This window comes from Ciconia boyciana, chromosome 5 (genome assembly GCF_034638445.1).
Source record: "Ciconia boyciana chromosome 5, ASM3463844v1, whole genome shotgun sequence".
Classification (NCBI taxonomy): domain Eukaryota; kingdom Metazoa; phylum Chordata; class Aves; order Ciconiiformes; family Ciconiidae; genus Ciconia; species Ciconia boyciana.
Window position 1 is genome coordinate 41,942,788 of NC_132938.1, and position 26,170 is coordinate 41,968,957.

A 26,170-nucleotide genomic window follows, 5' to 3' on the forward strand; every position below is an offset into this window, starting at 1 on the left:
ATTCTAGGATGCCATCAATGGGGACAGCGTCTTTGCTACTGCTCAAAGGCTGCTGTTGGTTCTCCTGGTGCTAGGATCTCCAGTAATGAAGAAAGATGTCCCCTCCTTCCTACCAGTCCCTGTTTCTGTACATAAGAGGGTATTTCCTCCATGAACCAGCCGCTGCTATACCCCCAGGGCTTTGCCAAAGGAGCCTTTAGAAATCTGAACACACAAAAGTGCACTGACAGACATAGCTGGGAAAGAAGAATCTCATCTGTAAAAAAGTGCTGTAGATTTCAGCATTTAGGTTTGCTCTTAGGCCAGAACTCGTGTCTTTGTGTCCCGGTTTAATTACATACTCTTTTGCTAAGAAACCTTCTCAGGAAAAAAAAAAAATGTTTGATTGAAACACATTTGTTGGTGGAAACATACACGGATTATGGTAAAATATACAGTCAAAACACTACCAACTAGTCCTGACCTTTGGTTCTACTTTAGAAATCATTCTCACGTTCATTTTCTATGAGCATATTAAATCTACCTAGTTAGATCAGGGCAGGTGATACAAAAATCCAAATGTGTCCACATGGCAACTCTCAGTGGGAATTTCATTTTTTTCACTGGAAAAAAACCCCGAGTCCCCACAGATACGACAAAAAGTACCTAGATAAAAAATAAAACAAAACACTTTCAATATTTGTAAGTTTGTAATATTGAAGTTGCCTAGATTTAGAGATGTCTAGATTTAGAGAGATGGGGTTTCTATAAAGATAATAATCCATTTTTACTCTGTAAAAGTATAGTAAACGCAAAAATTCAAATATTTTATTTACTTCACCTAAAAAACAAGCAACCCATAAGTAAGATATACATAGGTTTCCCAGATTTATCCCTAATAAATTTTTTAAAGATTTATACAATTTCTACAGAAACATACAGTGTATCAAAATCTGCATAAATCAAATTTATAAAATATGTAGAAATGCATAGTGATATTATCATCAACTTACAAAGCAAGAATATGGGAATTATTTTTTTCCAAGCCTGCTATAGTAGGAAAAAGTCATTACAGCAACAGCTTCTTATGATCTCATGTTTTGTAAGGTTTCAGTCTCACATACAGATTCATATTCACATACAGCATCAGCTTTCAATGAATTGCACAAAATACGCATTTAAAATGCACACCCGCACAATTTATGTGCCACCATTCTTTCTCTTATGCATAGTCGTATGATTAAATTAATCTACCCAACACACAAAAATGGAGTCAGTTTTCATACACACAAGGAACAAGTACCGGCACACACCCTTGTTTTCCTTTTTTTCCAGTTTCTCCCTCCTTTATTTTCTGTTTTTCATAGCTCTGAAAGGATAGATGAGAAGTTTAAAGAAACTAGGAAAGATCCCGAACTAATAGATCAGTGCAGACAGCCCTATAAAGATCAAACTCTGTCACCAAATATGATACATAACCCTTGTTAACATCAACGGAAGCTGCATGCAATGCTATTCTAGATTTCAGGGAAGTATTTAGTCATATTTAATACTGTGACATTATAGGCATAACTCTTACGAAATCAGTACACTGATGTCAACATTTAACAGTCACAAAATCTGGACTAAGGAAGTGAGGATAAGTCATTTCTCCTCCACCTCTCTGTTCATTCACCGTAAATAGTTATACTCCTGGGGGAGTTTGCATGAACTCCTTTCCAGAACATTTTTAGAAACTACTTCTTCACATTGTATTCTGTACACTATAGCACCAAGTGGTTGTATTTTGTGTTCGTAATCCCTCAGGAAAAGTTTCCAATGACAAAAATAAGAAGAAAATTAGTATGAATAAGTGCGGTTTCAGGATTTCCATTTCTCTTTTCAAATCTAAATCTGGCATCCAAACTAGTTGACAGATGTCCTTGTAAAGAATTACATAGATGTGTTAAGGAGCTGGATGTTTTTTCCTAATTAAAAGTTTTAGTCCACCTCTAAGTGATTTCCATTTAAAATAACAATATAAATGAAGCATTGGATTCTTTCTAAGTTTTACATAATTGTGCAGCTTTATTTTATTTCTTTTTTTAAAAATTATTTTTATGTAAGGCATGGTTTAAACAAGCAAGTTAGTGCTTATAAATTCTTAACTGGAATCACAAGGGTGCTTACTTCCATCAAAATGTACCACATTAGTGCTAAACTCAATGCTAAGCTCTTCCTTGCACTGTACACAGCATTCAGTCGAAGTAGAGCAGCCAAACTGGCAATAGAAATTTGTCTTCAGTAACACAATAATTACATGGGGTGGTATGGCTGGTCCCTACCCCTGGTGACAGCTCAGAAAAATCCACTGTATAATTTCCAACAAATGCTTTTCTTGTGAAAGAGAGAAATGAAAGAGGCACTAAATATGTTGAAAATTCACCTTCCAAAAAAGCAGCATGACTGTGAGAGAAGGCCACCCTGGCTAATAACCTGTGGCAGTGCTTAGTAAGATGTGAAATTAAATAAAAATATACAACAGGTTGATAACCACCAAGTTCTATGAAAATCTGGTTACTCCAACCTTTTCAAGTGTGTGTAAAAAAACTGCCTTCAGACCCCTGAGTGTAATCCCAAAGAAGACGACAACGCTTTTAACTATGTTCCTATGAAACATAGCTAACAGCACATTAATTTACCAACATCTTAAAACAAAAAGATGTAAACATCTACAGAGTTTAAGGTAAAGCAGTTTTGTAAACATTAACTGCGGATGATAATGTTATTGTAATAATCACAGTTCGTCTATGTCCTTCAACCAAGCCAGGAGGCTCGCAGCTGTACAAAGTTAATAATTGCAGCAGTGTTCAGGCTATTTTCAGTCCTGTACAAATTAATGTGTCAGTAGGTAGGTTTTGTCTGTCTACACACTAAGGATGTTGTTCATTTCCCATTTTTGCGTTGCTTTACTGGAGTCACACTCTGAAATGAAAACTTGATGGAGGACTTCGGAGCGATCCAAGCACTTCCCTGATGGAATGTGAGTAAATCTGTGCAGATTCTGGAAAACAAAATCATCAGGAACATGTGTTGGTTTTTGCGGGTTTTGTTTGTTTGTTTGTTTTTACATTTTCTTCACAGCTGTAATAGAGCTATTTACAAAAGCAGGCTTCAGGGGCCCAGAACAGATCAGTTCTATACTCATTTTACTATTTGTTAAACCTAGATTTTCACTGCCTTCATATTACAAAACGTTTGATATGTGTAGGTCCACTTGAAACGCCTTGCATCTCTCTTAGGCAGCAAACTGCTAAGAAAATCAGCAAAACTGTGTCTAAAATGCTCCCAGCCCTTTCATCCATCCTGTAACCGAAAGAGTAACTCTTGAGGACAGCTAACTCACTGAGAACCGACTCCACTGGGCAGATCCTCCCTTGGTTAGCCCTCACATAAAGCAACTGACCAACACCAAAGTTAACCACACTGGTGGGGGGGGGGGGGGAAGGCAGTAACTTTGCTCCCTGTTTGACTGGTAGAAGGAAGAGAAGAAGGTATGAGAGCAAGTCTGGCCTGGGAGCAAGAGGAGGCTGCCGAAGTAACTGCAGACCTATTGTGCCTAGCACATTCAGGCTGAGACTCGCACGCTTGGCTCCTTCCACACCCCCTGTGCTGCCATGCCCGAGTCTCACGCGTTGGCAAAGCAGCCTGTGGCTTCTCTCCCGCTTGCGGACCCCGCGCACCAGATGCAGCCCTGACTCGCTGACCAGTTGCATCAGGCGTGGAGAGCGACGGAGCAGAGGCAAAGCCGCGGCTCCGCGGCCGGCTGGAGCCCCGCAGCCCAGCCCCGTGGGCCCAGCGCCCATGGGAAGACACGCTGCCCCCGGCACGGGGACCCTCTCCATCGTCCCGTCACTCCTACGTGCATGTGCGTGTCCAAATGTTGGTTCGGCTCGATATCTGCTCCTGCCGTGTGGCCAGACATGGGTGTCCTCTACTTGGAGAGGTAAAGAGATGCCTGAACGAAGCAATAAGCAGACCGCTGCCAGCCCTGTTCTAGATGGTTGCTTATGGGCACCGAAGTCCTGCTACCGCTCAACGCTCAAGCAGCACAGCTGTTACGCTCACCAAACTGGCACGCAAATGTTCATTCCAGAAACAACCAACCGACCAACCAGATAAAATCTCTTGGCAGCTTTCATTTACACGAGGCCACAACATTTTTCATTCCTTACACCCTCCTCGTTAGAAGAAATGGTCATACCCTCCGTACTGCACAGCAGAGTGTGCCAAATTTCTAGTATCTGCTCGGTTACACACCCTTGGTGGTCCTTTCGCTCTCACCCCCCTTTTTTTTTGTCTTCTGGAAGCCAGTCAGTGTTTTGTTCTACAGCTCAGACCATGCCTACTGGGCTTCCTTATAACTTGTGGTAATAAGCAAACAATTACACAACTTGGTACCACTGTGGAGGAAATGGATCTTCTTGCATAAAAGAAATGCTTAGAGAAGAGCCAAGTAACATGCTGGGACACACTAGAATGGCTGGAGAGTTAACAAGTGCTATATATTATTCCAATATTAAAGCAGAAGTCGGCAAGCACTGGAACGCTGCTTATTATTTTTAAATTTTAGGTTTAAAGAATTTTGTCTGTCTATATGGCACAAGAAAGCTGGGTGGAAATGACATTATGGTGCTTGGTATTTCCTAGCTATGCAAATATCAGAAAAAGTAGGGTGGCTTAAAGAGTAGCAAACAGGTTTCTCTGCACTCAACAATGCCTACGTCTTTCAGACAAACACAATCCAGGTAAACAGCTAATTAATTAATAAAGATGCAATATGCTAGACAGACTGAAGAAAAATCGACACAGAAGAGTTTCTTAGACACAGAACCAAGTTACGTGTGGCTATTTCCAAGGATAACATCACCCTTAGACTATTCAGTCTCATTTTTTAAGAGACAAACAGAAATATAAACTTAGACATTTCTTAAAATAACTTTCAAAACTACAATTAATAGAAGACTTACAGATGTAGCGACTAAATAAACTGTAGCAGCCCTCGCATGTATATCAGCCAACATTCCAAGTCTTTATTAAAGATTCATAGATTTTGCAATAGCATTATAATGGCACCACACCCAGAATTCGCAACAGAGCGTGTTATTAGAGAACGGCTAACGAACAGGGAAAAGAAATGCTGAAGAAGGCAAAGACAACACAAAAAGGCAAAGAGTAACACTATGTTTACATATTCCTATGTAAGCTTAAAAAGATCTTCTGCCTTTGAACAGAACCACACTTCAATTTAGACCTCCCAAAATTAGACCTAATATTGACCCTAGCTGCTAAATGCAGCTCAGCATTTAAGTAATCTTCCCACAGCATCCATTAGATAAAGAAACCTTCTTGATAGAAAGCATACAAGCAGAGAGGGTGATGGCACAAAAAGCTTTTATAAACTCTGTCATTGGTAGTGGGCATCCTCTTTGCTTCTTCCGAGACAAGTGCTAACTCCTAACATACCTGCGGCAGCACGTGTAGCCTCATGAGATTTTCCTTAAAGATTTTGCTACAGAAGACAGCAACTAGAACCGCTAGCAAAAACATCTTTCCCTAGAGGAAGTTTTCCTGGCAAGCACACATCTCCGAGAATGTGCAATTAACAATTTACTCCACTTGGTTCAGTTAACCTTGTCGTAGATCTTTATTTTCAGATATACATAATTTAAAAAAGGTGCATAAAAGCAGGATGCAAATTGTAATTTCTTTCTGCTATATATCTGTTGCATACCTTGAAGTATTGCCAATCCTTGTATTCATTCTGATTACAGTGTGTAATCATAATTTTGGATCCATCTGGTCCTTTAGTTAAGCACTGATCGTACTGCATGAGTTGATTAGCTTCATTGATTCGGAAAAGCTAATAGAAAAAAAAAAAGCCACTTTTTAAACAGTTGCCTCAAAATAATGAGTATTTTAGAAACACTGAAAATACCAACAAAATCGCATCATTCAAAATATTCTCTGGTGTTACTACACCTATCTTTCAGGAGGGCTCTTTATTTTACATGATGTAACGCACTTTTACTATCATGACACTCAATTTCATGGATAACTTTCCTGTAGGATTCAGAAGGCTAAGAAACTTACCTAGCACGACAAAAATGATAAAAATAAAGGGATCCCTGTTTGGGAGACTTCTGAAAGTGTTTGATTAAAAGCCTTTGGATGATTTGATGGCCAAACAACCTGCTCTCTTTTCTAAAGGTCTGGCAGCAAGTCCTTGGTCCTGAACAGTAATTTCATGTGAAGACAGTAAAACTTTGGCATTTTACCCATGGAGGAAATCAAACAATGCATTCAGATACAAAAATATTATCCTAGCTACTTTCTATGAAATAATTGTTACAGGGTTTTTGGGGGTAACATATACAGAACAAGTAATTTAGGTAACTTTTAAATGAAATATCAAAATAAAAGAGACATATCCATGGGCTACTAGGAGCTAACCCAAATATGATTTTTAAAAGCATCATCCTGCACGTGATTTCACAACTGCCATGACAAAACTTGCCTGGTTCATGTCTACATCAGCATAAATAAGGACTTTAAATGCTGAAAAGTTTCCTGTCCAAAAAAGGAGATGTAAATACACAACAGCATGTTTCTGTGGTAGTGTGGGTAGGTTTGTGAAGATATAGGTCAAACACGATAGCAGCTTGGATTGCAACCATCTATGAGTAATTATGTTCTGCCAATTAATTTGTAAATAAAGCAGAGACAAATTTGTATTCAATTTCTTGTCTCCTGTGGTGGAAGATGAGTTACTGCACAAAAGTGTTTTATACTTCCATTAGAGCAAAACAACTTTGTGAAATAATTGAGTGAGGGGGTTGTTTCCTGAAGGATTAATTAGGTGAAGATAAATGATGAATCAGCAGCAATGTTAAGAGCTACAGTTGTTCTAATGCGGTGATATGGTTGCTTTAAAACACAGTTCTTGCTTCCTCACATACCTGCTTCACTGAAGAAGAGATTATGAATTTGCCTTCAATTTTGTACCGTCTGTGTTTGAAATGACATTTTCAGATTCCTGTATTTTAGCAATGTCAGTATGCTTATGGAAAATCCCTAACTCCCATTTTTGTAGCTGGCACCCAAGTGACTTTATGTACAGACTTAACAGAAAACTGGCCTGTTATCATCCACTGCAAGCAATTCTCCTTCAGACTTGCCTCCAAGCTTCTTACCTGATTTCCTCCCATTCTGTGGCACGGTCCAAGCTCAACAAAGCCACCGTTGGTGTGCCCCATGCTATCGATGCAGTAAGAGGTTTCAAAGCCTCTAATCTGGAAAAGAGGTTTTGCACTCTAAGTTAGTCTCAAGGAAAAAATAAGTGTGAAGGAGTTCAGAAAATTCCCACTTATCTTTCAAACCAGAAACAGATATCTGCCACAGAGATATGAGACAAGCCTGTGTATGAAATTTAAATACCGATGTTAACCATTCTGGGAGATGGAAGCTTTGAGCTGCCTGTGCTAATTTGTGGGCTCTTACGTGAGTTAGAGGACACTGATAAAGCGAGAGTGGCAAAGCTCAGTTTCAAATTAATGACACCGAAATGTAGGACTTTCAAGTATTTTAATTTATTCAATCTCCTATCAAAGCATGTTCAGTCTCCCAGGTCTTCATAAATAAAGCAGGAGCTCAGCTAAGTTGCTCTCATCATGTGGCTGAGTGAAACGTGATGCAGAGAAGTTACGCACGCCGTTATTAAAGGCAGCCATGCACAGCCCACCGACCTGGTTGCTCAGAAGTACCTTCTGCAGCAGCAATTATGTGGAAAAAAAAGAGATAAAATTGATGAGGGGCAGGCACAGGCGTAGGAATAAAGAACAAAAGTCCTGTCAGAAAGCATGCCGGAACTGCTGATTATCCCATTCCCTTCTCAGAAGGGCCAGCAAACAGCTTTACAAAGACTTTATGACACAAATAACATTCTTTCCAGACCTATTTTCTTTGCCAGAGCCTTGTTCTTCTTCGTGACGGCAGAAGAAAGTCTGGAGCACTAAGCTTAGACCCGACTTCCAGAGAGCATTAGGGAAGATGAACCCCACACTTTCATTCCCGACAGTTTGGAAATGCAATTAGTGCTGTGTTACAAATAGGTGGGGAAAAAAATTTCTCAGATGTAGGGTAACTGGCAGCCAGTGAAGAAGAGCTGAAGAAAGCTTCAGAGAAGTCTCTGAACTTCCAACTTTCCTGTTACTTCACCAGAACCATTCACTTTTATCAGGGATGATTTCCCGCAAGGCGGCCATTATTATCTTATTCTCTTCAGATACTTTCGCCTCAGTGAATAGTAATATATAACATGCCTTCCTAAGCCTTTATGTGGATTCAAAATGAGGTCTAAGGCTAATGTAGTAACTGACGCTCTGTGCTAGCTTTTAGGTAAGAAATAAAGCTGGGATTGTTCACCTGATCCCTCAGATACAAGACTATTTGTATCCCCTTCCACCATGCACATGCTCTATATCACTAATTCCTCAGAGAAGTTAGAGATGACACACTCTTGGCCATAGGAAACAGCATACACCTGTACTTTCTAATGCTCTTTTGAAGTTACAGAAATGGGTCCATCATATCTTGGGAAAGAAGGTTAAATTTGGTGGGACACAGCACTCCTCCCCTGCTAGCGAGATAATTTTCTGATTTTGCCTCCATGACCTACAAAAGTAAAATTGATAGGAGAGACAAGGCAAGGCTGGAACCAGATGAAAAAGATTAAAAAAACCCCAAACAACCCAAACAAAAAATCCCTCAACTCATTTGAAAGCAGGCAGGAGCTCCTTGAGGTGTGGACTAAAAGCTGGAATGAAACAGCCAGGGTTCAGCAAAGCGTCCTCCACCTGCCCGGTGACAATGCTGGGTCAAACCACGGGGAAAATGCTGAATTTGTAACCACATCCTTAATTTAGCACAACCTTACTCTTATACAGTAATGCTGGAGATGACTGTTACAGAATCACATCAAACTATTCCATGCAGATAAGGGATTTACTGAGGCTGTAACTGTATGAGCACATCACAGGCTAGCAAACGTTGGGAGAATGTACTCCACCTGGATTTCATGATCTATTCTCTAGGCCTTCACAGAAAGAGATTTTCACCTATTAATCTTTGCCAATACTCCTACACACACAGGATTCACGTTTTTTTCTTTTAAAGAAAAACTACATTCCAATTATGGAAAAAAGAGCTTTAGAGATAACTGAAGACAGGGCTAGAGATAAAATAATCCTTCAAGGAACTACGGAGCTAATTCGAAAAATCGCACCTCTTAGAGTATATATATTTTTTTCCTAGGGTCGTATCTCTATAGCTCTCTGGCTAGTATCATGTACCTTAGTATAGCAGTAATCAAAGAGCCTGTTCTCAGATTGATGTCAAGTAACAATCGCTTCCTTTTGAATTCCCCATCTTTTTAAAAAAAGCTCCTAAAATAAATATAGGTTACGTGCTGTACTTACCTCTCCCCAGTCCACATTTTTAGGTGGTAGTGGATAATATGAAGTTATATCATATGCTATTTCTTCCATAAACCACTTAAAACTTTTGCAGTTGTGATCTTCACGGAATTTTTTCAGCTCAGATATATCTCCGTAGGGTAGTGCTTTTGTCTCTGGCCGACTGGCATAAAAATAATCCTTGTATTCGTCCCACCACACTTCTACAACTCTGACATAGTTCTGTGAAGAACAAGGACATTGCTGCTACCTCAAAGCACACACAACAGGTCAGACATAACTGCATGTTAATTCCAGAAATTTAAGGATTTTTCCTCTTAAAAAGTGACAGCATGAAATTATTATATAGCATTAGTAATTTATCACCTTCAGCAGATTATACAAGACACATGCGTATTATTTTCTAACGACAGGTTAGGACTGAAGCCAGCAAAATAAACTGTCTTGCTTAATGAGAGTACGAAGTCTTTCTTTAAGTTTAGAGAATGTTTATTTGAAAATACTCTTCAGTTATGGGTGCAATAAAGTGTTGCAATTATTTGCTGTGTACCAGAACTGCAATTCAGAGTTTGTATTCACTGTCTACAGTTTTAATACAGAGAATGATATGCATTAGTCCACTAAGGGTGAAAAAATAAGTCTTAAACGGGTCAGCTATGACACACCAAGGAGATTTTATCTTCGTAAGTAAAGTAGTTTAGTGCTGCTTGGAGAAGGGGAAAAAGTGAATAGCTCGCCTGGTGAACAAGCCTCTCCCTCACATCTTTCTTCTCAGTCTCTTTGATGGCTCCTATCTCTATATTACCTGTACATGTTCTAGACGCACACCTCCCTCTGTACCATTCTTCTAGCATTAATGACCTGGTGTTAAAACAGTCTTAATAGGTCTGACTAAAGGCACAAATTATTGTGAGTTTTACTTTAATCTACATCCAGCACAAACTGAACAAAGCTATAAAAAAGCACATTTACTATGGGGATAGGAGGGTGCCCAAAGAGGGAGAAAGCTATTCCTGCATCCTGCCTTGTACAGAGAAGCAACTTAATATTTAAGAACACTCAGCAGTGTTTTGTTGTATTCAGTAAGCAGATGAGCAGACTCATGTAAGGTGTTTAGATATGCAGAAGGTATTTTTGATCAGCTTTTCAGAAAAGTGAAATGGTTTTTATAATTTCAGACAAGGCAAACAAACATCTTGCCTGCACTGAGCAATGGAGCTATCATTTGCTACCCTGTCTCCACTCCCAGCTGTGCCCATTTACCCCTACCCTCCCTTGTACTGGTCCTCGTGCTTGTTTGATCGAAATGTTAATCAACCCACATTACTAATAGAGGATTTTTTTTTTTTTTGGGTGCCAGGTTAGTTTTCTACCATTAAGCAAGGCTGGGCATTCCCTTTTCAATAGAACCAACTGCTAGCTTGGCTCAAGCCATACTCTGTAACCCTACCAGTAGTCATAATCACAGGTAGCGTCTAGGAAGATGCTCTGGGATTGGAATTTACAAAGAACTGGGTCCTTGGGAACAGGATTTACTAATGCCAAAACACTGCACAAGAGGAAGCTTAAACCAGGCAATAGGAAACCGTAACAGGAGGGTCGTCTCTCTTCCTGCTGGTAGGTGGAAACTTAGATGAAACAGTTTTTCTTGATTCAAGTTATCTCTTCAGATACAGACAGCTGGCTCACTCTTTTCTTGAGGTGATGTCTACTTTTAACATCAATGGCTTGAGCAACACTTCCGAACCTGCAAGGTGCCTGAGCAGTTACCAACCTTTACGATGAAGTGCAGAGCATGCCATTGGCCCGGGTGTCATTCACTGCTTCTTAATTAACAAATGCAGCCACAAAGGTCTGAGAGATGCTAGATTACAGCATTCGCTAACTCAGCCTAGGATCATACCCTATCAAGCCTAGGATCATACCCTATCGATCCATTTCAAACCCATGATCATCATCTGCAGGAGTGTGCTGTAGTTACTAGAGTTGCTTGTACTTCAGTTGGGCACAGCGCAGCAAAGGCTTGGGGTACTGAGAGTAAGTAAGAGGAAACGTGATTTGTACCTCAAAGATGGGGAGGCGTGGAGCAAGAAGACGGGTTCCAGGAATCTCTGCTCTTAATAACAGTGGGATTGGCACAAAGATTTCCCTCCCGTGGGGATGACCATCTTAGCTTTAGACACTAAATAGCTTTGGATGAAGTGCTCTCTAAATTGCTACTGATAATTAAAAAGATTTATCTAAAACTGTTACCTAAAATCAAAAACGACCTTCAAGGTTGCAGCAAAACAGTACCTTCAATGTAGGAGAAGACCCAACATACACAGGGGGTGGATTTCCTTGCCAACCCTGCAGACGATAGATGTGTCCAACACGAGAACAGGGAACAAACAACAGTTTTCCCCCACACTGCCAGATCTACAAGTTAAAGCAAAGGTGGAGATATTAATATATATGCACAGGAATTTAAGACAGACAAATAGATAATAAATTATGGAAGAAGTGTCAACTACTTTTCTTACTGTACCAACTGTGTGATATATTTAAATATTTTTGCTTCAGATGTAAGCATAAACATAATAGGTCTCTGAAATGAAAGGCTGTATTGAGTACATCTTCAACTCAGCCATGAAATTACTCAACTAAATTACTTTTTAAAAAAGCTTTTAAAAAAGTTTGCCATCTCATTCCATTGCTATTTTAAAACAACCGTAATGAATGAGTGCACAAAATCTGGAACTAGGTAATTTTTATTATGACAGAATCAATAATATTTTGATTTATTAAAGCAATTCACATACCATCACTAAGATGGGTTTTGGTTAGATGCCCATCACATTTAAGTTAAAGACTGAAATAAAGACTAGTAGGAGATAAGGATGTCTTTGGTAACCCATTGTTCCAAGTACAAACAGATTTTTCTTTAACTATAGTAGCTGAAAAGAAAAAAATGTGTAAAACATATTACCATTCTGAAATTCCCTCTCTCCCACATGTCCTTGGATAATCCATTTATGGGGAAAAGAAAACATACCTAAATCTGAATTTAGTTGCTCATAGTTTTGACAAGTTTGAAATGCAGCATCAAATCGAAATTCAAGCTAACTTTGGGGATGTTCCAAATTAGTCTGAATTCCAGATTAAAAATATGACTTAACAGTATTAGGAAAGATGCGCGGAATACTTTACTTCCTTCATTGCATCATCATATTAATTTTCTTAAGTTGCATCAAAAAACCCCCTCAGATATGCAAGGCCGTTATATTTGCTATCTGGGAAGCAAGCATGCAAGACTGATAAATGTCACTTAGTTCTTCTGAAGATTGGTTGTGATCTACATGAAACCAATTTGGAGGTCTCTACATAATCAGAACTTCAATTACAAAACTACTGTATGTAATTTCAATCATGATTTAGCTCTAAGCAAGATGGAGAATTAGAAGGATAAAGACCTTGTATGTGTAACATCCTCAATAACTACCTTTTGCATATGGATTTACAGCTGAGCAAGTGCACACAGAGCTTTCCTCAAAATTGTGAAGAGCAAGAGTAGCTAGGGGAGCTCTGAATGTACTTTTAGTAAAATTCAGCTACTATTTCACAGATCGCTGCTGAGGATATTAGATGTCTCCACTTTTGTTTGTTAATTGGGAGAGATTCCTGCTGCCTACCACTTGTGTCATTATGAATACTGAAGCTACAAGAAGCTTATGATTATCATCTTACGTTTCCTGCTAACTGAAGAGCATGCATATGCCTAGTAGTGAAAATAAAATCTTCTGCAGTGATTATGAATTATGCAGTTAGTGTTTCAATTATGAAGACTTCTCTTGTAAAGAAGTTCCTGAAATTTTGAAAAGTATATGAGATCATTTTTCACCCATAAAAATGGTAGGGAGGAGGAAGCCAGGGCAGATTACTTTTTGTTTCATCGTTATATACTTTACAGGCATCTATGCATAAACTGAGTGCTACTTGTTCTCTATAACCACTTTCATTCGAAACAACATTTTTCTGTACTCACCACAAAAGCACTCAGTTCCTCCCCATAAAATTTGCCAGTTTGGTTTCAGATTAGATATTTAGGGTTGCGTGTGATCCCAAACCATTAACAAAATCTAGATTACTCAGCATTCGGGTGTCAGCAGGAGGCCACCTGTCTGAACACTTCTGCCCCAAAGCCCACAAGGAACCACCGAGGACACACACGTCTGCCACAACACCTCCTCGCAACAAAACCTCCTGGGCTTCAGGAGACAGAGGTGGTGCAAATCAGAGGTAGGTCTGTCTGAACTCCAAAGAGAAGTATTTGCCGAAAAAGGTACATACTATACTGAATTAGTTTTCAATTTTTGGTGTTACCTTGTAAGAGATTTCAAAATTTTCACCACCCCAGATTTGAAGACCTGGATCATAGAGACCCAGTTCAAAGAAGAAATCGCGTTCAATAGCAAACAATCCACCAGCCATTGCAGGGGACCTGAAAGAGGAAGACAACGTAACTCCTTCTGCCAAAAGGATATGATAACACTTGGAGAAAGCATTGATTAAGGAAGCAATTCACTGTTAACATAGAATAAAGATGAGATAAATGGCAATACACTGAAGAATCATAAAGCTTTGTCATCGATTTCCAGCTATTTTCTGAAATGACATCTGCATAATTTCTAGTGAAGTTACAGATTTTTTTTTTTTTTTTTTTTAATTATACAAAATTTTGGTTGGAATTATCCATTCAGCCAGCCAGTGTGCTTCTATTAAAATAAAAAAGGTAAGAATCAGGGTGGCAAGACTTTCTCTCTTGAAAGTCACTGAAGTTGCTGAGGTAACAGATGAGACCGTATAGCAGACTTAAAGCTTATGCTCTGAGGAACTGCCACATTGAAACTTATTGCCTATTACACAAGCAACACAGTTTTTCCAGCTAAATGATACCTTTCTATCTTGTCCCTCTGGCTCTTTTTCTACCACTGCCATATGAGACACTTTTCATTATCCTCAGTGAAATTTTTAAGAGGGCCTGGATCAAATTGTACAAGGTTTCCATTTTGGTTTAGTGGTTTTTTTTAATATGGCTTTGTAAATCCCTCCATGTTATGCTAGGGTCCAATTAGCAAGTTTTAATGTGTTAAAAAGACGTTGTGGCTTGGATTAGAGCACTTTTGCAAAATGGCTCTAACCAAAATTCTTTGGTTGCTTGCTCACGCTGAAATAGAGCGTAGGATGTGTTAAGCCATTTCCAGCACACATACCAAGTGTTTTTCACCTGAGGATCAATAAATATATAAAAATCCAAATGGATAAAAGCTGGAGTCCCCACTAAGTTGGCAATTTAGAAAAAAAGCTGGTAAGGAAAAAAGGGAATTCTTTCTGACTTCAGATGATCCGCAGCACTGAAAGGAGGAGGATCCAAGACTCCAGATCACTCTGGTAAGCCAAGTAAAACACAACTGCAATATTCCTTCATGACCAAAGTACTGAGAGACGGGTCCTTTCTAGCACTATTCAGTCTCTTCATTCCACTAGATTTTTAACTTGGTGGTGCTGCTTTTAACAGCAACGATTACGTATTCCCCTTCTGCACATAAATGCCCGGAGAACTGCTTCAGAAAAAATAACCCCTGGGTTAGCATATACCCCCTCCGCGGGGCAGGGGCAGGGCAACAACAAAAACAGAGCTGCTGGGTCTGCCGCCGAGTTAAGCATGATGGTTCTCAGCTCAGCTGCTCTCCGAATCACCCGATCAGATGCCGAGTTACTCCTACATGTCCGCTGCTACGTGCCTGCTTACTGCATTTTCCTCCACCACTGCTGTTGCATGGCAGGGGTTGAAAGGGTAGGAAGCCAGCGAGCAGAGCGGGGAGAAGCAGGCTGCAGAGCACAGCCCTGGGGCTTTCCTGCACCACTGGTCTTCCTCAGCACCATCAAGACTCGGCAAGCGCAGAGGCCTCAGATGCTGAAGTTTCAGTCTTGGCCTCCAACGTGCTGTCAAGTGTGTTAAAGAACACAGCAAAACCTGCATAAGCTCAGTAGTTTATTTTATAGGATACGAAGAGGTAAGCATAATATTTCTGAAAGAAGGATCCAGTCCTGAGGCAGTTCTCACATTACAAAAGGTTTGTTTCTGCGCTTTAAGCTGTTGAGGTTTTTGGGTTTTATTTGTTTTCTTTTTAAACAAGGCAATCCTGGCTACAGTTTCAGCAAGACTTTTACTCTGTCTTATTTGCCTTGGTATTGCTGCAACAAAATGCATACAGCCTGGAAATAAACAGATGCAGGGAATGTCTCTTTTTAGAAGAAGCACTGTAACTCTGAAAGTATTATTAAAAATAAAGCAATCTTTTAAACCATTCTGAGAACATGTGTTCTGTGTTTCTGGAAACAGTTTAAAGGATTTTAAGACCTGTTTGGATGGTAAACACAGAGCACAACAGTGATGTTTGAAATAGTTTATCCCCCTCTAAGCGAATATTAAAGTTCCAATGTGGACAGCCTTGTCAGAAAATGGTATTATTTATACTGTATACGAAACAGATCAAAGCTTCATAACTTCCTTGCATGTGTTGCCATTTTAGCAGAGAACAATCACGGGTGAGGATAGGGAATTACCAACATCAGTTCTTACAATGTTTAAATCATATATACAAGCAATAGAAGACATTAGATTCTGAAGATGTGAGGATTGCTTTCAAATGTAGTAACACGATTAGTTAAGTGTGAAGGGGAAAGTAATAAAAAACAGCAGAACCACAGCCTCCCAGTCTTGAAAAGCCATCTCGAAACCCTAGTTTCTAAGCTAGGGTTTCTAGCCAGTTTCTGTTTGCTGGGAAGAAAGCATACCCCCCTACAAAGCGAAAGAAAAAGGTGGGACCTCTGTGAAAGTTATTGGAGTTTTCCCAGAAAATAAGGTGGTGGGGTTTTTTGTTTTTAATTTTTTATATTATGTGTATTGAATTAAAATCCCAACACACACTGAGACCTTAGAAAATATCTAGCTAAGACTCTTAAATAGTATGCTTCTTTGTCAGATGTGATCTATTATGAAGCAAGTGGGAGAAATATGACAAAAGGGATTTTTTTGATGCACATGCATAATCCATGAGCTGTATGCATGCATCAAGCCATGACAGCAGGCTACAGATTTTATGCATTACTGGCTATTATAAATACTCACAGCATGCTCGTTATTTCAAATCAAATGGTTAAATAAGCACTGTTGTTTCCAACACTACTTTAAAAAAAGTATCATAGCTAAATAAAGTTTCCCCTGGAAACAAAGTCATACAGTATTTTATTTTGCCAAACAAAATCTTGTCATTCTAATGTGCACCCTATTAACCACACAAGAGCAGGAATGGAGAGGCAGCACAAGGTAGCAAAGGTATTTTGAACACATAGTCAGTTGTGGCAAACAGGCCTAATTAAACAAAGCAGCTGGTGTGGTTAGAAATATGAAGATTTTCAGGCTAGAATTACATGCAAGTTTTAGTGGATCAATACCCACTTCAGAAAAACAGAAAAGGGTAAGTGATTTAGTGATTACCGATACGGTTCAGTTTTTGTCTTTCTGCTTTCCTTCTCTCGCTTGGTCAAGGGAACCCTCTTCCATAGCATACTCCAATCCCACGCTCCTCTAGCAAACCCATCTTCGTCACCACCCCCTTGCGGCACAATCTTATAGGTGTTGCCATCTATGACATCTATAAGCGGCACAGTGCATGTGGTTCTGCAGGGTGGCGGATGGTGGCAGGGAAGACGCGGTTATGCGCAAGGACCCGCGTGGCACGCGTGCACCGACCGTAGTTCATGGGAAAAGAGGGGGGAGGGAGGGAAAAACGAAAGGGTTTAGACAATTATTCATCACGATTCACAGTATGTAAACAGCTCTCTTTACCGATAAGGCTCAGTTTTATGTTTTCGTTTGGACTTTTCCTTGTGGCTTAATGGAATTCGTTTCCATAGCAAACTCCAGTCCCAGGCCCCTCTGGCAAAACCATCTTCATCCCCACCTTGTTGTGGCTCAATGGAATAATCATTCCCATCTATGTAATCTATTAGAGGTACAGTACATGTAGTTCTGAAACATTTATAGAAGGGAAAGAAAGAGCAAAATACAATTTCAGAAGAGTAATCTGTCTAATCTGAAATTTACACCATTAATCATTAATCTTATAGAGCAGTTTATATGAAAAGTCACTTGTAAACATCTTAAGAAGTGAAGCCTCATTAGAAGAAGAAAGAGACAGTCCTTTCCTTATGTTGTTTTAAGAGGTTCTGAAAGCAGAAAATTTAGGTCTGAAATGCTAATATGTCAATTCATTTATCAATACTTTTTCCTTTATGTATATTTCTTGACATCAGTCTTCTAATAAAGCACTGCTGGAGGCAACACAGGAGCCTTTAGAGGGCTAGGGTTCTCACAGTATTATTATTTCCCATAATTTCTATTCATATCAGATCTTAGCTGTCAACAAGTATGATAAGCTCTTAGCTTTTACTAGCGTAAACATGGATTTTCACTATTGTGTCCTATTCAACTGCCCTGCAAATCCAGCTTCTCAGGACAAAAAAACGTTAGTAGTGCTCCTAGCAGCAGTCTTCAGCAGAATTTTTCCTTTTCTATTTGCAATATGCTCCTCATTGTGATCTATCATGCAGAATATTCACCAAGGAAAAGACATTAATCTCGTTATTCTCCCCAAATTTTCCAAATGAGTTCCACGGTGACCAAACTTGGAGCACCTCCATCTTTTTAAGTCAAATCCTATGAGATAGAAAAACAAGTGGTGGTGGGGAGAGAAACGCTAACTCTGTCCTCCTCTTTGAGGCAGAAGCGGCAGCACGCCGCACCCAGGGGACCAGGGTTTGGAAGAAGGCTGCTGAGTGCTGCCCTCGGCACCCCGGTCCTCCCGTACCCTCCGCCTCTGCGGGCGGTGCTGGAGGATGCCTCTAAAGCTGCCTGCCCTCACCTGCCTTCCTCGTGTAAAAGAGCAACACACCTCTGATGGAAGCACACAAGCACTTCCACCTTCTGTCTAGTATCCTGGCCCAAATATAGTCTTGAAGCTGAGTTACAGCCTTTAAAACACACCAAAAAAAAAATCAAGAAAATTCTGGTAGTACGACAGGTTAACAAATAGTTTTTAGGATTAAGCAGTTATTTTATGGGATTAAAGACTTTAAACAAGCACATGGTTTCCTAAACACACATACCCCCCCAACCACACAAGCTAAGAGTGCGGTAGCACACAGCAACAACAGCATTTCAACAGCTGGAAGAAATGAAGCCCCTGGGGATCTCCCTCTTCTGTCACCTCTCACAGACCCCACGCCCGCAGCGCAGGCATTTCCACCGCTGACTCCTAGCAAGCCTCTGGGCTTGCGGCAGACAGGCTCAAGCCCTGGCCTCGGTTCGCTAGAGGCAATCCTCCAAGTGCTTCAGAGGAAACAAAGACGACCATATTGCAAGACCAAAGATGAGAAAGTTATAAAACTCTTGAGATCATAGGGGCTTTAAATCCCTGTTAAATCAAAACACTTGCTGCTACTTTTCCTCTACCAAAAATCACGTTTTCCTTTAGTTACTTTGTTTAATCAGGCTCCTTATTCAGCGAGAACAGAACATTTTTATAACAGACCCTCAGATGGCTGCAGAAGACAAGAGTTATCTTATATTTAATCTATACTAAACAAAATATTCAGTATGCCTATTGAAATAAACTATCCAAAGATTTATTTGCCTGTTTTTCTTCCTCCTTACATAGCTTTTATGCTGGGAGATAATAAAATCACCATACAGCAAATATTGATATAGTTCCATATAGATATATATTGATATAGATATAAAACATATTGACTATAGTTTGAAAACTGAAGTTACTGAAGTTTGTTATTGTGACTTTTTCTTTCTAAGAGGCCAGACACTGGAAATAACAGGAGAACATTACCTGTCCTTAGATATAGGAGCTATAAGTGGAGCGTACCAATTAATTCCCACCTCACAATGGGCATCAAGGTAAACCAAAACCTTCAAAAGAAAAAAAGTAAAGTCATTTCTATTTCTGTATACGAGATCACGATGATTTAATTAAGCTTATTTACACTGAAATACTTTCATATTATAAACAAAAAAAATGAAGCTCAAATGAGTAAAATCAATCTCTTTTTTAAAACAGTATCCATAATACAATACTACGTTTCTACACATCTGTTTGCACACAGAACCACCACCACTTCTCTCCCCAAAAAAGAAAACAGACGACAGACTTGCGTGTGAACTGGCTCCTACCTGTCCAAGTTTAGCCTTCTGGGCTCCAATGCTCCTCGCTTGGATTAAACCTTCTCTCCTCTCATTTCGAAATACCTTTACAAGGCCGTTCCACTGCTTAATATACTCGTCCAGCCTCTCTTTTAAGTGTGCTATCAAATAACAAAAAAATTATCTTGGTGAGGTTTAATAATTAACAGTTTTGTACTCTTAATACAACCTAAATCCAACTCTACTTAAAAACATCTACAGACGTTTAGGATTAAGAGAATCTTTAATTCAACTGCTTGTACTACCGCTCACAAACGCTAAACCTGAAGAGTTCAAGACTTGGAGCTCTCCGACTTCATGGCACAGGTTTGTCTCTGGCACGTCTGAAGAAAAAGCAGCTGAAGTGGCTGGCCACACCACGGGGGAGCTGGGTGGACAACTCCCAGTCACTTCAATGTATCACGTAGTGGCTTTCAGGTCTTCGCCTGTATTTCAAGCAGGCGGAGAAGTTTCTACACTTCAGCACATGGTCTTTCCTCATCAGATAATGTCACATGTACAGTTGGAAAGCACCACTTTGCAGTTAAAACATTTGTCTTAATTCACTTTCTGTCTCACAAAATTCTCTGTCAGTCTATTAAATCTGGAAACCTGAGACAGAAACTCACCGTACTCAAATTATTGCCCTCCCTCATCTAGACCTGTTGCCTCTTAGGGCTGGGGTGGTCTTATGTTAATCTTCTAATGCAATTAATAATAAGAATTGGAGGGCCAGAATTGCCGTGAACGAGCTGTGGCTCATCATACTGATGAGACAGGAAACCTTTAGCCAAAGGGACCTGGTCAGTAAAGGGACGAGTAACTGCATAAGAATCAAGATGGGCTACGCTTAAATGGTTACAGATTTGTATTTGCACACTGGTCTTTGCCAAATTAATCTGGAAACCACATTCCTACCACACAGTTTGAAAAAAGGATCTTAGTATTGCGTAATATTTTTGCACAGATGATTCTGTTGAGAAAACTCACAAAGGCAGAAGGGCTGGCAGTCAGGCACTTTGCCATTTGAGGCGATGCTGATTTAACCACTGGTGTTCATTTAAAATCTATTTTTGTACTGAAAGGCTCGAAAGATTTGCCTACAGCTTCACTTCCTCTCAGCTGGGAACCAAAATAAGCCACCTAAGCTGAGGCATCCATGCAGCTCCGAGGGGCAGCTGCATGCCATGGCTGCGCTGATCTAACAGGAGAGGGGACGTGCAGAGGTGGAAGGAGAAGGATGTCCCTTTCAGCAGCAACAAGCCATCAGGTTGCTTCAGCAGCAACATTTTCCACACCCTGAACGAAAATGATTGAAGTCTGGAGCTTGCTGCAACTTACGTTTCAGTATTTTTTATATTCTTGCCAAAAGTATTTAAAAAATTCTAGTTTAAACAAAAGCTACACATAATACTTGAAATGGAAATGGCGTTTTTTGGAAGTGAAGTTTCCAAACTTGGAAAGTCAGCAATTCTACCAAAGAACAGTCTTCTGAAACCACTATCTTTTAGCCCTCCTCTTTACCTTTATAAAAGAGTAAGTTTTCTCAACTAAAAGTTTTATGTATCCTCTTCTCCCTTCCCACATGCAGTTACAATTTCGTTTGTAAATCCTTGTGTGTTAGGAAAACTTCAAGGATACATAAATATCTAACTAGAGGAAGAACAATTTTGTCATGTATGCTGTATAGAATAAGACGCCATGTAATATATACAGAATATATGATACGATAGCTGTGGTATAAATTTTTATAGGATAAATTCAACAGAGTTATGAGGTCATACTGAAGTGGTACTAAGAAAATCTTTATACCACACCACTATTTATTCTGCAAATTCCAAGTACATGTTACAGAAAGACTGTCAGGAATGTTTTAAAGATTTAAATCCTGAAGTTATTTCCAGCTCTCCTACCTATGAAGCCAAATGTTTTAGTTATCAAATGTTCAACCATGTAAGGCTCACAGGGAGCTGTAAAACCCTGTCATATTAATTGTGTAAAGCTTTTCTACAGTACAAGTCGCAGGACTTTGCAGTCTATTATCTGAAACCGTGCCAGGGTTAGCAGCAAGTGCTATTTCCCACAGGAAAACTGAATCTCTCCCCCTTCCCATACTACAAAGACTGCACGACAGTAGTGTATAAAATCCTGATACTTTTACAGTTAGAAATACCGTTTGGCAGTGTTAAATTTTGTTCACCTCGAACGTGTATTTATGATATCTGTCAACAGCCTTACAGAATTCTGGTTTTTGTTCAAAAATGTATATTTTACCCTTCACAAATATTATAACCACCAATCTGGTCTTCCCTTCCTTGGGTTCTTCTCTCATGTCTCAGTGCATGATTAAAGCATGAATCAATGTTTTTGAAACACACATCCTTTCTCCAAAAGACCTTAGGCATTGCAGATTATGGGCGGGAAGGAAGAAAGCTTTTTTTTTTTTCCCCCCTCAACTCATGGATGTCAGTCTGAGAACCAGAAAAGTGGTATCACAAGTCCTCCCTAAAGCAGCTGCCTCCGAGTCCCCCGTACTGTAATACTGCTAACGTGGGGCTCTCAGCTCTAACACAAGCACTGATTAATGCTTCAGCTTCCCCACTGCGAGCACAGTTAAACGAGTTAATAAAAATATTGTTACCTGTCTATGCTCATTACTTCCCCTATGGTTATGTTATGGGATGCTCCATCAGTGGGAAATATAGATAGCGATAAAGAAAAAATAAGTAAACACAAAAGGTAGACAAAGCCTTTAAATGCTACTAGGAACACTGGTATTTACCTCGCAGTCACTACAGGTGCATACGAGGCACTACATACGCAGGCACTACGAGCTGCACCAGCTGAGATATTGACCTCTATGCTTCAGAAAGAAATAAAGCTGATACCTAAATACATAACAAATAGTTGCTGAAGACCTATATACACAACAGTACTTGTAGGGAGCTTCAGAAAATCTGGTGTTATGAATTCTTATTGCCCTTCCACAACAGCTGTATCCTCCAAACAGCTAGCACTCACAGCAAAATAAACTATTTCTATCAAGAAACACAAGAAAAACTGGGCACCCCCCCCGCCACGTGCAGCAGCATGGCCACACTGACACTGCAGTAGAAGCTGCTGCAATACTTCTTGGACTCTAACGTGCATTAATACAGAAGTCTCCATTGAAAATATCAGAACTAGCATCATTCAATTAGCTTGGCATCATCTTCTTGTTACAGTTCCCTTTGTATTTTGACAAAGGAAAAAATGCCTGAGCAGAATTCAGCACATCTCTCTGCGCAGTTCTCCACAGTCAAACCCTGCTGTTTGCAGAAGAGATTAAGGAAGGAAGGGAGAGTATCGTTCAGCAAAAAGACTGCTCCCAACTGACTTTATACAAAGAATTATAATGAAAAGAACATTTTCCAAGCATTGCAACTGTTCCTCCCTGTAAGGCATAACATATATAAGCTTCTATGCAGCTGTAACTCCCTTCTGATGAAAAAGGATTTCTCGTAAAGAAGGACAGGCAGGTCTCTTTATGAGCCAGCATTTAGAAGTGTGTGCAGCCACTGCGCTCCATTTTAATCTTCTATTGCTGGAGAAGGTTGCGGCTAAGAAATAGGGACAGCCCCATTGAATGCGAGCAAACATCTACCCAGTCCAGCATCTGTGTCCCTCAACATTGGTCTCAAAGAGCTAAGACACTCCACTCTGCTGGGTGGAAAGGCAGATATGAAGTGTGCAGTCTGAAAGCAGGTGGGGAAGGAGAAAATCCTGTATCTGTGCTGTCAGCAGTGCTTTTCTTCTGGCTGGAAGAGCAAAAAGCCACCAGCAGCTCTGCTATGATTAAGAGTGTGTGTGTTTTGCAGCTCTCCTAACAACTGGAGATCTCTTCAGGCGGCTTGGCACTCTCTGCAGCCTGTACTAGTTCATGCTTCTCTCTGGGGAGAAAGAAGTGGTGCCATTTTTCTTGGCCACTTTTCATCTAGAATGCAATTTGAATTATTGAAATTAAGTTAATTATGTTTACCAAGTAATAGCCTAGAGCAGTCTAAAGAATTATTATAGTGAAACAGTACAGTTGCAGCAAGGTGTTCAGAGCCATTCCAGTCCATGCTTGTTTTACAGTCACTCATACATGAGAAAATTGCATCTTGAGCTTGCTTTACTGAATTTTCTGATTCAAGAAAGTTATTTGGGAAAATGAAGTGTGGGAAATACAGAGACAAGGGTCTGCTGGATGTTAGATCCAGGCTAGCTGTATCTGCTAACCATTCATATATGAGCAGAGAGCATAAGTAAAGTTCTGTATTTCAAAACAAATTTCTTGAAAAATACTGCCTTTATTTAACAATCGTCATGTATTGGAATACTGTAGTACAAGTTGTTATGCCAGACTAATTCATTTCATGAATCACATATACATAACACAGAGTCAGCTACAACTCATGTGAAACCCAAGTACTGAGGTCCAATCATTAGTAAAAAAATCTGGTAGTTTTTCTAGAGACCATCAGTGTCATAGTTATTTTATACAGCTAACTCAGTCCTTGAATAGCTCTGAGGGAAAGCTGTGATCCTAGCTGAAAAGGAAAAACACAGCACATGTCTGCGGACTGAATTATTAAAATTATATCCCTTAGGAGAGAAGATATTTTTGTTTTATAGCGTGTGTGTATATCTAAGCCAAATTCTCAAAAGCTGTAAAAGGATACAGGAGACTATAATGTAGTGTTCAGTATCTTTATTAGACTAAGCCAGATGTAGTCAAGTTTACAATACAGGTAACTTTACCTCTCCTGTAAAAACAAACAGAAAATAATACCTACCTACCTACAGGTATGATGTAAAAATTAACATACGGTAATTACTTTTAATAGTGATTTATACTTAAAAAGGCAACCCTGACTATGTGATGAGTTCGGTTTTAAAATTTATAGTGGGTAGACCTGCAGAAAACAACTCCTCCTGTGATGCTGGAACTGGGAGAAGCCCAGATCACTTGATAAAATGGAGAGTTTCAGAACAAGAGTCATCTGCTTTCCATGCCACTACCCAGTTCAGCTATTATAAAAACAAAGAGGAGGGTAAAGAGAATGTATCCTATGCTGCTGAGCAGTTCAAACTTGAGCAGGCTCCTAAAAGCCATCATAGTTGTCATCTGGAAGAGACTGTCACCCCACACACTCAAAGTTATGTTTTTATTTATGCATCTACTCTTTTTCTCTGTCAACTTCTATTCAAGAACTATGCTGCAATAAAATCTTGCAGAGCGTGCAGTTTTGGTGCACTGTTTTCATATTTGTTTAAAGTTTAAAACCAGACTGATTTCCTCTATATAAATCATCCTATATCTCTAGCATACCACTTTCAGTTCTTCTCTGTATTCAGCCTCTATTTGCATTAACGCTGAAGATACTACCATTAAAAGAAAAAAGTCAGTGTATGTTTATATTTATAAGAATCACACATAAGTACATACATCATGACTAAAAACCAAGACCACAATGTATATTACAAAGAAGAGGAATATCTCTGGACTTCTGAAAACATTGATATGCAGGACGCAAAGAAAGGGCAGAAATTAAAACGCACTTAAATTCTTAAAAGCCTCTCCCCCCAATAAGAAACAATAACCACCTCAACATGATGTTCAATAAAAAAAAAGATGTTAAAAATTAAAAAGACAGTGAAAATTAATCAGAATAATTCAATAGCCTTAGATACATTTTTATTATAGTATTAAAAACCAAAGGAATCTGGATTCCTATGTAGAATAAAGAAAGAAATTATTCCTAACAGGCTTAACTCAAACTCCTTCAATTGTCTTAAAAATACTTGTTTTCACGAGGGCTAAGAGAGGTACTAGTTATGCTAGCTTTCTACTATATACAACTCCATAACTGTGGAAGAGAGCCCACCACAAATCCTGTATTTCAAACAGCTGAATACATGTAAAGGATTGCCACCTTTATGAAACCGGTTCATTAGAAAAGAGCTTTTCCCTTCACTGAAAACTGAAAGGACTGTGCAGAAGCAACTTACTTTTCTTGCAGAGTCAACTTAATCCACGGCAGAGTAATAAATAAAAAGAAAACCATCTTTAAAACAAATGAAACTTCCTTTTCTACAAGTAGTGCGCTAATATTCCAAGTATACCTTTGTTGCTAAAATCATCAATCAGCACAATTTCTGCCAAGTATTTCCTTGGTGTTCTCTTAATGACACTGTGGACTGTCCTCATGAGAGTGGACCATCCTTCATTATGGAAGACAATGACAACGCTGGAGGTGAGCAGGTTATCATCATAATGCCAGTATTTGCATCTGTAAAAAGATTGGATTTTATTAGTTTTCACATTATGATTTACAGAACTGCTTAACAACATCTTTGT

The 26,170-nt window shown here is 39.5% G+C and overlaps 1 protein-coding gene across 3 annotated transcripts in view; it reads right to left on the minus strand.

Annotated features, from left to right (window-relative positions):
- Window positions 1-783: 783 nt before the first annotated feature.
- Window positions 784-26,170, minus strand: part of GALNT7 (polypeptide N-acetylgalactosaminyltransferase 7) — a 74,345-nt gene continuing 48,958 nt past the window's right edge. For 2 of the 3 annotated variants that reach the window (XM_072862515.1, XM_072862517.1), the window contains exons 3-12: window positions 25,936-26,102; window positions 19,780-19,910; window positions 19,439-19,518; window positions 17,035-17,217; window positions 13,854-13,971; window positions 11,787-11,909; window positions 9,495-9,713; window positions 7,212-7,310; window positions 5,753-5,881; window positions 785-3,022 (exon numbers count right to left, since the gene is read on the minus strand). In XM_072862515.1, the coding sequence (XP_072718616.1) occupies window positions 2,885-3,022; window positions 5,753-5,881; window positions 7,212-7,310; window positions 9,495-9,713; window positions 11,787-11,909; window positions 13,854-13,971; window positions 17,035-17,217; window positions 19,439-19,518; window positions 19,780-19,910; window positions 25,936-26,102 (1,387 nt within the window). In that variant the 3' untranslated portion in view covers window positions 785-2,884. Of the gene's footprint in view, window positions 3,023-5,752; window positions 5,882-7,211; window positions 7,311-9,494; window positions 9,714-11,786; window positions 11,910-13,853; window positions 13,972-17,034; window positions 17,218-17,385; window positions 17,569-19,438; window positions 19,519-19,779; window positions 19,911-25,935; window positions 26,103-26,170 lie in introns of all 3 variants that reach the window. The other variant, XM_072862516.1, reaches the window with a different exon arrangement.